The sequence below is a fragment of the Salmo salar genome, chromosome ssa10 (genome assembly GCF_905237065.1).
Source record: "Salmo salar chromosome ssa10, Ssal_v3.1, whole genome shotgun sequence".
Classification (NCBI taxonomy): Eukaryota; Metazoa; Chordata; class Actinopteri; order Salmoniformes; family Salmonidae; genus Salmo; species Salmo salar.
The window spans coordinates 112545103-112557767 of record NC_059451.1 but is presented as its reverse complement, the minus strand read 5'-3'; the positions used below and the strand labels follow the sequence as shown (position 1 = coordinate 112557767).

Here is a 12665-nt window from a genome sequence, read left to right as displayed (position 1 = left end):
GGCTTGAGGTGGCTTCCTTGGTCACGCAGGTCGCCAGCCTACGAAACAAATTGGAGAAAACACAGAGTGGAATGTTACCTTTTCTATGATGATGGCTGGACGGCGTTCGCGCATGTTGGATGCATCTCCACCTTGTTGTTTGTCGTTACCCGACTGGTCGGTTTTGCCCGGAGCTCCCCCATCTGATAGCAGAGTCGAAGGAGCACAGCAAGAGGAGCATGACAATCAAAGATGGTCGCATGTCATGAGCCATGGAAGACGAAAACAGAGGCCTACACTCCAAACGAGAGGCCCGGAGCAGATACATACAACAAATATTTTCGCCATCCTGGAGCCTGATCTTCCTGCGCCTTCGTCGCTGGGGGTACCTGTGTCTGCAGCCGCAGTGCCTACTCCTACGATTTCAAAGTCGACGTCAGCAACCTTCCGCCCCTGCTCTGGATTGAGTGGGCTTCTCCATCTGTCGGAGGCCTGCACCAGGCGCCGGGAGCAATGGGCTCAGGTTATCCTGCCTCTCGCCCGTCCATAAAGGGTTCTCCGAATCCTTTGAAGCGTGGGAGTGGGCGGATTTCCTCCTCCTTCTCGCAAGGTGTGATTTTGGGCAGCTCTCTGGTAAGAAATGTGACCGTACCTGGTGCAAAAACAATATCCTATGCCGGAGCTTGAGTAAAGACATTACTAAGCTGCTCCTGAATGTACCACGCCAGGACTTGGAAATCAATTATACCTTAGTCCATGTGAGTTTTAATGACATTATGAAGGGCAGCTCTGAACATTTGCAACTGGATTTGACTCTCTGCTACTGTAGACACTTGTAGCGGGGTGCGTAATGGGTGGCAGAGAAGTCAGGCGCAGGAGAGCAGAACTTGGTAATAACCAGAGATTAATTAAGCAAAACCAACGGCATCCAGAACAACAAGAATAAATGGCCACAAACTAACCCGTCCTGCGCTCCCGGGGAACGTGCACAAGCACTACAATATACAATCCCACACAAAGACATTGGGAGGAACAGAGGGTTAAATACACAACAAGTAAATGAGAGAATTGAAACCAGGTGTGAGGAAAAACAAGACAAAGCAAATGGAAAATGAAAAGTGGATTGACGATGACTAGAAGACCGGCGACGCTGAGTGCCGAACGCCGCCCGAACAAGGAGAGGACCCGACTTCGGCGGTAGTCGTGACAGTACCCCCCCTTGACGCGCGGCTCCAGCAGTGCGCCGACGCCGGCCTCGGGGACGACCCGGAGGGCAAGATGCAGGGCGATCCGGACGGAGACGGTGGAACTCCCGAAGCATTGAAGGGTCCAACACGTCCTCCACCGAAACCCAGCACCTCTCCTCCGGACCGTACCCTTCCCACTCCACGAGGTACTGAAGGCCCCTCGCCCGACGCCTCGAATCCAGTATGGAGAGGACGGAGTACACCGGGGCCCCTTCAATGTCCAGAGGAGGCGGAGGAACCTCCTGCACCTCAGACTCCTGGAGCAGGCCAACCACCACCGGCCTGAGGAGAGACATATGGAACGAGGGGTTAATACGGTAATCGGGGGGAAGCTGTAAGCTTTAACAAACCTTGTTCACTCTCCTCAGGACTTTAAATGGCCCAACAAACCACGGGCCCAGCTTCCGGCAGGGCAGGCGGAGGGGCAGGTTTCGGGTCGAGAGCCAGACTCGGTCCCCCGGTGAAAACACCGGGCCTCACTGCGGTGACGGTCTGCGCTGGCTTTCTGGCGAAGCACGGCCTTCTGGAGGTGAACATGGGTGGCGTCCCATGTCTCCTCCGCGAGCCTGAACCAGTCGTCCACCGCAGGAGCCTCGGTCTGACTCTGATGCCAAGGCGCCAGAACCGGCTGGTACCCCAGTACGCACTGGAAGGGGGAGAGGTTAGTGGAGGAGTGGCAAAGCGAGTTTTGAGCCATCTCGGACCAGGGCACGAACGCTGCCCACTCCCCTGGCCGATCCTGGCAATATGACCACAGAAACCTGCCCACATCAAATCAAACATCCTGGTTCACTCTCTCCACCTGCCCATTACTCTCGGGATGAAACCCTGAGGTAAGGCTGATCGAGACCCCCAGACGTTCCATGAACGCCTTCCAGACCCTCGAAGTGAACTGGGGACCTCGATCAGACACTATATCCTTAGGCACCCCGTAGTGCCGGAAGACGTGCGTAAACAAGGCCTCCGCAGTCTGTAGGGCCGTAGGGAGACCGGGCAGAGAGAGGAGATGGCAGGACTTAGAGAACCAATCCACCACGACCAGGATCGTGGTGTTTCCCTGTGAGGGGGGGAGATCGGTAAGAAAATCCACCGACAGGTGCGAACAAGGCTGCTGTGGAACGGGTAACGGGTGTAGCTTCCCTCTGGATAGGTGCCTAGGAGCGTTACACTGAGCGCACACCGAGCAGGAGGAAACATAAACCCTCACGTCCTTGGCCAAGGTAGGCCACCAGTACTTCCCAACCAAACAGCGCACCGTCCGACCGATCCCAGGATGACCAGAGGAGGGTGATGTGTGGGCACAATAGATCAACCGGTCACGGACAACAGACGGAACCTACAGACGCCCAGCGGGACACTGGAGGGGAGCGGGCTCTGCCCGTAACGCCTGCTCAATGTCCGCGTCCAGCTCCCACACTACCGGCGCCACCAAGCAGGAGGCCGGGAGTATGGGAGTGGGATCCATGGGCTGCTCCTCTGTGTCATACAGCCGGGACAGTGCGTCTGCCTTCACGTTCTGGGAACCTGGTCTGTAGGAAAGGGAAAAAACAAAACGGGTGAAAAACTTGGCCCACCTTGCCTGGCAAGGGTTCAGTCTCCTCGCTGCCCGGATGTACTCCAGATTGCGGTGGTCAGTCCAGATGAGAAACGGGTGTTTAGCCCCCTCAAGCCAATGTCTCCACGCCTTCAGAGCCTTGACAACAGCCAATAGCTCCCAGTCCCCCAAGTCATAGTTTCGCTCCGCCGGGCTGAGCTTCTTCGAGAAGAAGGCAGAGGGGCGGAGCTTCGGTGGCATACCCGAGCGCTGAGAGAGCACAGCTCTCCTATCCCAGCCTCGGACGCGTCCACCTCCACTATGAACGCCAAAAAAGGATCCGGATGGGCCAGCACAGGAACCGAGGTAAACAGAGCCCTCAGGTGACCAAAAGCCCTGTCCGCCTCAGCCGACCACTGCAAGCGTACCGGGCACCCCTTCAGCAGTGAGGTAATGGGAGCCGCTACCTGACCAAAACCCCGGATAAACCTCCGGTAGTAATTGGCAAATCCTAGGAACCGCTGCACCTCCTTTACCGTGGTGGGAGTCGGCCAATTACGCATGGCTGAAATGCGGTCACTCTCCATCTCCACCCACGAGGTGGAAATGCAGTACTCTAGGAAGGAGACGGACTGGTGGAAGAACAGGCATTTCTCAGCCTTGACATACAGGTCATGCTCCAACAGTCGACCAAGCACCCTGCGCACCAGGGACACATGATCGGCGCGTGCAGTGGAGTATATCAGAATGTCATCAATATACACCACTACACCCTGCCCGTGCAGGTCCCTGAAAATCTCGTCTACAAAGGTTTGGAAGACTGATGGAGCATTCATCAACCCGTATGGCATGACGAGGTACTCATAATGCCCTGAGGTCGTACTGAATGCCGTCTTCCACTCGTCTCCCTCCCGGATATGCACCAGGTTGTATGCGCTCCTGAGATCTAGTTTGGTGAAGAAGCGAGCGCCCCGTGCATTGACTCAATTGCTGTGGCGATGAGCGGTAGCGGGTAACTGTACCTCACAGTAATCTGGTTTAGACCTCGATAGTCAATACACGGGCGCAGACCTCCCTCCTTCTTCTTCACAAAAAAAAAAACTTGAGGAGGCGGGTGAAGTGGAGGACTGAATGTACCCCTGACGCAAGGATTCGGAGAAATATGTTTCCATAGCCGCCGTCTCCGCCTGTGACAAGGGATACACGTGACTCCTGGGAAGTGCCGCGTCTACCAGTAGATTTATTGCACAATCACCCCGTCGATGGGGTGGTAATTGAGTCGCCTTCCTTTTAGAGAAGGCGAGAGCAAAATCTGCATATTTACAGGGAATGCGCACGGAGGAGACCTGGTCTGGACTTTCCACCATAGTAGCACCAACGGAAACCCCTAAACACCTCCCCTAGCACTCTCGCGACCACCCCGTGAGAGCCCTCCGTTGCCAAGAAACAGTGGGGTCATGACAAGCTAACCAGGGTAGGCCTAGCACCACGGGAAACGCAGGAGAGTCAATGAGGAAGAGACTGATTCTCTCCTTGTGACCCTCCTGCGTCACCATGCCCAGAGGAGCGGTGGCCTCCCTAATCAACCCTGACCCTAATGGTCAACTCTCTAAGGTGTGAACTGGGAAGGGTATAGCCACTGGAACAATGGGGATCCCTAAACTAAGGGCGAACAATCTGTCTATAAAATTCCCAGCCGCGCCTGAATCAACGAGGGCCTTATGCTGGGAATGCGGGGAAAACTCGGGAAAAGTAACATACAAAAACATGTGTGCAAAAGAGGGCTCTGGGTGAGAATGGTGCCGGCTCACCTGGGATGACGCCAGAGTGCCCTGCCTGCTGCCTCGATCCCCAGAAGAACCAACTCGGCACCGACCGGCAGTGTGACCTCTGCAGCCACAGATGGTGCACGAGAAGGAACCTCCTCCAGTCTCCCTACGCACAGCACCTCCCAGCTCCATGGGCACCGGAGAAGTGGTGCTGGGGGATGGAACTGACAGAACCCAATCTGGACGTCCGCGGGTAGCCAGCAGGTTATCCAGCCGAATGAACAGGTCCACCAGCTGGTTGAAGGTGAGGGTGGTGTCTCTGCAGGCCAACTCCCGACGGACGTCCTCGCGCAAACTGCAGCGATAGTGGTCGATCAGGGCCCTATTGTTCCATCCCGCGCCGGCGGCCAGGGTTCGAAAATCCATGGCGAACTCCTGGGCGCTCCTCGTCCCTTGCCTCAGATGGCGAACTCCTGGGCGCCCGTAGCACAAATACAAATACCAGAAACGATAATGTGAAGAACAACATGACCTGCATCAAAGTCAAATTAGAATATAACGTTAGGCCAACAAGACAGTATCCAAGTTATAAAATTCTGCAGTAGAAAGCCCAGCTTTTATTTTGTCACACTCACAACCGTAAGCTATTTTCTGTAATTAGCTCTCCATTAACTTGTAAATAATGATCTTGTGAGTTTATTTTCCTGTAATAACGAATACAAATGAGCTAAAGTTAAAACATTGTCAGCTATATGATATAGCCATTATTTGAACTGGCTATCCAGCTAACTTAACGTTGGTTAGCTAACTAACAAGCTAGAAATAAACCAAAACATTGTTTAGAAAGTTGCTTTCAGTTGCCTGTTTTGCTAGATTTACATAATACTAACTACATTTTTAAACGGATGGGTTTATTGGTGTTAAAATACACCAGTTATGCAATTTTGGGCCACCACGCTGCTGATGTAATGTAGCTTATTGTTTTTGTGTATAATTTTTCATAACGACAAGTTTGATGTCAATATAATTTTTATTTACCTTTATTTATTTTTTTATTTCATCTTTATTTAACCAGGTAGGCTAGTTGAGAACAAGTTCTCATTTACAACTGCTACCTGGCCAAGATAAAGAAAAGCAGTGTGACACAGACAACAACACAGAGTTACACATGGAGTAAACAAAAAACAAGCCAATAACACAATAAACAAGTCAATGACACAGTAGAAAAAAAAGAAAGTCTATATACAGTGTGTGCAAAAGGCATGAGGAGGTAGGCAATAAATAGGCCATAGGAGCGAATAATAACAATTTAGCAGATTAACACTGGAGTGATAAATGAGCATAAGATGATGTGCAAGTAGAAATACTGGTGTGCAAAAGAGCAGAAAAGTAAATAAAATAAAAACAGTATGGGGATGAGGTAGGTAGATTGGGTGGGTAATTTACAGATGGACTATGTACAGCTGCAGTGATCGGTTAGCAGCTCAGGTAGCTGATGTTTAAAGTTGGTGAGGGAAATAAAAGTCTCCAACTTCAGCGATTTTTGCAATTCGTTCCAGTCACTGGCAGCAGAGAACTGGAAGGAAAGGCGGCCAAATGAAGTGTTGGCTTTGGGGATGATCAGTGAGATATACCTGCTGGAGCGTGTGTTACGGGTGGGTGTTGCTATCGTGAGCTGAGGTAAGGCAGAGCTTTACCTAGCATAGACTTATAGATGACCTGGAGCCAGTGGGTCTGGCGACAAATATGTAGCGAGGGCCAGCCGACTAGAGCATACAGGTCACAGTGGTGGGTGGTAACGGTATAACGGTCACAGTGGTGGGTGTAATACAGTCCAGGATCAAACCAGGGTTTGTACTGACACCTCTAGCACTGAGATGCCGTGCCTTAGACAGCTGCACCACTCGGAAGGCCTAAAAACATTAATGATGTCACTGAGACAACTGTATACAGACATGTCGATAGACGAAGTATAAACCATTCTTGAAAGCTTTGGTTGTTTAGTGTCACACCCTGACCTGTTTGACCTGTCTTCAAATCAAATAAAATTGTATTTGTCACATGCACATGGTTAGCAGATGTTAATGCGAGTGTAGCGAAATGCTTGTGCTTCTAGTTCCGACCATGCAGTAAATGTCACGGCTGTGATAAGGAGCGGACCAAAGCGCAGCGTTTTCGTAGTTCCACATCTTTATTAAATAGTGAAACGTGATGCAATACATAAATACTTAAACTAACCAGAAAACAACAAACCGTGACGCAGAGAGGGGAAAAAACACACTACTCAAAATATAATCACCCACAAACAACATGAAGAAACACCCCTACTAAATATGACCTCCAATTAGAGGCAACGAGGACCAGCTGCCTCCAATTGGAGGTCAACCCAATAAACCCCAACATAGAAATAGACAAACTAGAACTACAACATAGAAATAGAAAACATAGAACACAAAAACACATCAACACCCCCTGTCACGCCCTGACCACTCTACCATAGAAAATAACAACTTATTATGGTCAGGACGTGACAGTAATATCTAACAAGTAATCTAACAATTTCACAACAACGGCCTTATACACACAAGTGTAAAGGAATGAATAAGAATATGTACATAAATATATGGATGAGCGATGGCCTAACGGCATAGGCAAGATGCAGTAGATGGTATAGATTACAGTATATACATATGAGATGAGTAATGTAGGGTACGTAAACATTATATAAAGTGGCATTGTTTAAAGTGGCTAGTGATACATTTATTACATCCATTAATTATTAAGTGGCTAGAGATTTGAGTCAGTATGTTGGCAGCAGCCACTCAATGTTAGTGATGGCTGTATAGCAGTCTGATGGCCTTGAGATAGAAGCTGTTTTTCAGTTTCTCGGTTCAAGCTTTGATGCACCAGTACTGACCTCACCTTCTGGATGATAGCGGGGTGAACAGGCAGTGGCTTGGGTGGTTGTCCTGGAGTGCAGGTAGTTTTCCCCCGGTGATGCGTTGTGCAGACCTCACTACCCTCTGGAGAGCCTTATGGTTGTGGGCGGGGCAGTTGCCGTACCAGGTGGTGATACAGCCTGACATGATGCTCTCGATTGTGCATTTGTAAAAGTTTGTGAGTGTTTTTGGTGACAAGCCAAATTTCTTCAGCCTCTTGAGGTTGAAGAGGCGCTGTTGCGCCTTCTTCACCACACTGTCTGTGTGGGTGGACCATTTCAGTTTATCCATGATGTGTACGCCAAGGAACATAAAACTTTCCACCTTCTCCACTACTGTCCCGTTGGTGTGGATAGGGGGCTGCTCCTTTCCTGAAGTCCACGATCATCTCCTTTGATTTGTTGACATTGAGGTCAGTGAGGTTATTTTCCTGACACCACACTCTGAGGGCCCTCACCTCCTCCCTGTAGGCTGTCTCGTCGTTGTTGTTGGTAATAAAGCCTACCACTATAGTGTTGTCTGCAAACTTGATGATTGAGTTGGAGGCGTGCATGGCCACGCAGTCATGGGTGAACAGGGAGTACAGGAGAGGTCTGAGAACGCATCCTTGTGGGGCCCCAGTGTTGAGGATCAGCGGGGTGGAGATGTTGTTTCCTACCCTCACCACCTGGGGGCGGCCCGTCAGGAAGTCCAGGACCCAGTTGCACAGGGCAGGGTTGAGACTCAGGGTCTCGAGCTTAATGACGAGTTTGCAGGGTACTATGGTGTTAAATGCTGAGCTGTAGTCAATGAACAGCATTCTTACATAGATATTTCTCTTGTCCAGATGGGTTAGGGCAGTGTGATTTCGATTGCGTCGTCTGTGGACCTATTGGGGCGGTAAGCAAATTGGAGTGGGTGTAGGGTGTCAGGTAGGGTGGAGGTGATATGGTCCTTGACGAGTCTCTCAAAGCACTTCATGATGACAGAAGTGAGTGCTTCAGGGCGATAGTCATTTAGCTCAGTTACCTTAGCTTTCTTGGGAACAGGAACAATGGTGGCCCTCTTGAAGCATGTGGGAACAGCAGACTGGGATAAGGATTGATTGAATATGTCCGTAAACACACCAGCCAGCTGGTCTGCACATGCTCTCAGGACGCGGCTAGGGATGCCGTTTGGGCCGGCAGCCTTGCGAGGGTTAACATGTTTAAATGTTTTTCTCACATTGGCTGCAGTGAAGGAGAGCCCGCAGGTTTTGGTAGCGGGCCGTGTCGGTAGCACTGTATTATCCTCAAAGCGAGCAAAGAAGTTGTTTAGTTTGTCTGGGAGCAAGACATCGTGGTCCGCGACAGGCTGGTTTTCTTTTTGTAGTCCGTGATTGACTGTAGTCCCTGCAACATACCTCTCATGTCTGAGCCATTGAATTGCGACTCTACTTTGTCTCTATATTGATGCTTAGCTTGTTTGATTGCCTTGCGGAGTGAATAGCTACACTGTTTGTATTCGGTCATGTTTCCGGTCGCCTTGTGCTGATTAAAAGCAGTGGTTTGCGCTTTCAGTTTTGCGCGAATGCTGCCATCAATCCACGGTTTCTGGTTGGGGGAAGGTTTTAATAGTGAGTACAACATCAGCGATGCACTTGCTAATAAACTCGCTCACCGAATCAGCGTATTCATCAATGTTATTGTCCGACGCTATGCGGAACATATCCCAGTCCACGTAATCGAAGCAATCTTGAAGCGTGGAATCCGATTGGTCGGAGCAGCATTGAACAGACCTGAGCACGGCCGTTTCTTGTTTTAGTTTCTGTCAATAGGCTGGGAGCAGCAAAATGGAGTCGTGGTCAGATTTTCCGAAAGGAGGGCGGGGGAGGGCTTTGTATGTGTCGCAGAAGTTAGAGTAACAATGATCCAGGGATTTGCCAGCCCGGGTCGCAAATTCGATATGCTGATAACATTTAGGGAGCCTTGTTTTCAGATTAGCCTTGTTAACCTCTTAGGGCTAGGGGGCAGTATTTACACGGCCGGATAAAAAACATACCCGATTTAATCTGGTTACTACTCCTACCCAGTAACTAGAATATGCATATACTTATTAGATATGGATAGAAAACACCCTAAAGTTTCTAAAACTGTTTGAATGGTGTCTGTGAGTATAACACAACTCATATGGCAGGCAAAAACCTGAGAGATTCCTTTACAGGAAGTGGCCTGTCTGACCATTTATTGGCTTTCTTTGACATCTCTTTCCAAAACAAAGGATCTCTGCGGTAACGTGACACTTCCCACGGCTCCCATAGGCTCTCAGAGCCCGGGAAAAAGCTGAATGTCGTCATTCCAGCCCCAGGCTGAAACACATTATCGCCTTTGTCAAGTGGCCGATCAGGGGATAGTGGGCTTAGGCGCGTGCACTGGTCGCCCCCGTCTTTCTTTTTTTTCCTCTATTTACCGAAACGCAGATTCCCGGTCGGAATATTATCGCTTTTTTACGAGATAAATTGCATAAAAATGAATTTTAAACAGCGGTTGACATGCTTCGAAGTACGGTAATGGAATATTTAGAATTCTTTTGTCACGAAATGCGCCATGCTCGTAACCCTGATTTACCATTTCGGATAGTTTCTTGAACGCACGAACAAAACGCCGCTGTTTGGATATAACGATGGATTATTTGGGACCAAACCAACATTTGTTATTGAAGTAGAAGTCCCGGGAGTGCATTCTGACGAAGAACAGCACAGGTAATAACATTTTTGTTATAGTAAATCTGATTTTGGTGAAGGCTAAACTTGCTGGGTGTCTAAATAGCTAGCCCGTGATGGCTGGGCTATGTACTTAGAATATTGCAAAATGTGCTTTCACCAAAAAGCTATTTTAAAATCGGACATATCGAGTGCATAGAGGAGTTCTGTATCTATAATTCTTAAAATAATTGTTATGCTTTTTGTGAACGTTTATCGTGAGTAATTTAGTAAATTGTTAGTAAATTCCCGGAAGTTTGCGGGGGTATGCTAGTTCTGAACGTCACATGCTAATGTAAAAAGCTGTTTTTTGATATAAATATGAACTTGATTGAACAAAACATGCATGTATTGTATAACATAATGTCCTAGGGTTGTCATCTGATGAAGATCATCAAAGGTTAGTGCTACATTTAGCTGTGGTTTGGGTTTATGTGACATTATATGCTAGCTTGAAAAATGGGTGTCTGATTATTTCTGGCTGGGTACTCTGCTGACATAATCTAATGTTTTGCTTTCATTGTAAAGCCTTTTTGAAATCGGACAGTGTGGTTAGATAAAGGAGAGTCTTGTCTTTAAAATGGTGTAAAATAGTCATATGTTTGAGAAATTGAAGTAATAGCATTTCTAAGGTATTTGAATATCGCGCCACGGGATTAGACTGGCTGTTGCGTAGGTGGGACGATTTGGTGCCACCTACCCTAGAGAGGTTAAAATCCCCAGTTACAATAAATGCAACCTCAGGATATGTGGTTTCCAGTTTACATAGAGTTTGTCTCCACCCCCCTCCAGGTGTCACCAATCTTCCCCATTATCCCCAGTGTATTTATACCTGTGTTCTCTGTTTGTCTGTTGCCAGTTCGTTTTGTTTCGTGAAACCTACCAGTGGTTTTCCCCTTGCTCCTGTCTGTTCTAGTTCCTGTTTTTCTCGGTTTTGATCATTCTGCCTGCCTGCCTGCCGTTCTGTACTTTGCCACACCACACTAGATTATTGACCCCTGCCTGCTTTGACCCTGAGACTGTCTGCCATTCTGGATCTTTTGCACCCTATCTGGATTACTGACCTCTGCCTGCCCTTGACCTGTCATTTTGCCTGCCTCTGTACTAGTAATAAACTGTTGTTACTTCGACACTGTCTGCATCTGGGTCTTACCTGAAACGTGATAGTTTAGTACACTACCGTACTCACTTGTTTAGCACATTATATATGAAAGAGATGGTTGGGGTTAAGGTTTAAGAGGGTGTGAACGATGCTAAATGGGTGTAGACAAAGCGCTCTCCAGTAGGTGTACTCAAATATTCACAGGTAATTTTCTCAAAGTTTAGCAACTTTTCAAGCAGAATAACTTTCCCATTGTTCCTCAACTGTAGTGTATGATATACCATTTTCTAGCTCTGAGACTCTACTTTTATCCAATGTAAAAAACACAATTTAAAATGTTGCTACATAAGACAGAATCGAGCCGGTCGGTCACATATTTGGTTTTGCATTCAAAAGGCTACAAAAACAGAGCGTCTATAGACCTACAAGAAGGCTTGGTCATTGTCAGGCCCCTCTTATTATTAATGGTTTTCTCGCCTCAAGGTTGCATGGGTCACAGAACAAGTGTCAAATTATCTGAACTTTGAGTGCTGTGGCGCCAAGTGAAGCCTCGAGCAACCTGTTCAATACCTCTGCACTTCTCCATTGAATATTCAACAACAGTGAAAGTCAGTTTTCACAGGAATATTGCAAAATGCCTTTTACTCACAGGGCAGCTATTCCCCAGTGGGCCCCAGATTTCTTCCCGGCTTCTATGAAGAGTGAGAGGCCAATGAGGTTGATGGTGGGAGCGATGGCCAGGGGCCCGATAAACTTCAGCACCAGACCCACTAGACCTGACAAGCCCAGGACTAGCTGGAGCAGGGAAGACACCAAGATAGCCCCCTGGATCTGTGAATGACAAGGCAAAGAGATTAGCGTGAGACTGGATTAGCTTTATTCTCTGGAAGCTAATGTATTTCCTATGTAAGAGGGTTGGTTATGTTTCCACTTGCCACTGCAGAAATAAACTTAGTGTACAAAACATTAGAAACACCTGCTCTATCCATGACATACACTGGCCAGGTGAATCCAGGTGAAAGCTATGATCCCTTATTGATGTCACCTGTTAATCCACTTCAATCAATGTAGATGAAGCGGAGGAGACAGGTTAAATAAAGATTTTTAAGCCTTGAGACAATTGCGAAATGGATGGTGTACAGTATGTGTGCCATTCAGAGAGTGAATGGACAAGACAACATATTTAAGTGCCTTTGAAAGTGGTATGGTAATAGGTGCCAGGCGCACTGGTTCGAGTGTGTGAAGAACTGAAAAGCTGCCGGGTTTTCCCAGCGCAACAGTTTCCTGTTTGTATCAAGTATGGTCCACCACCCACTGGACATCCAGCCAACTTGACACAACTGCGGGAAGCATTGGAGTCAACATGGGCCAGCATC

The 12665-nt window shown here is 48.3% G+C and overlaps 1 protein-coding gene across 1 annotated transcript in view; it reads right to left on the bottom strand.

Moving 5' to 3' along the window:
* Positions 1 to 12665, bottom strand: part of si:dkey-106n21.1 (solute carrier family 23 member 2) — a 77550-nt gene that overhangs the window by 35884 nt on the left and 29001 nt on the right. Inside the window, exon 5 of the mRNA XM_014125661.2 lies at positions 11939 to 12120. Coding sequence (XP_013981136.1) covers positions 11939 to 12120 — 182 coding nt within the window. The remainder of the gene's footprint in view (positions 1 to 11938; positions 12121 to 12665) is intronic.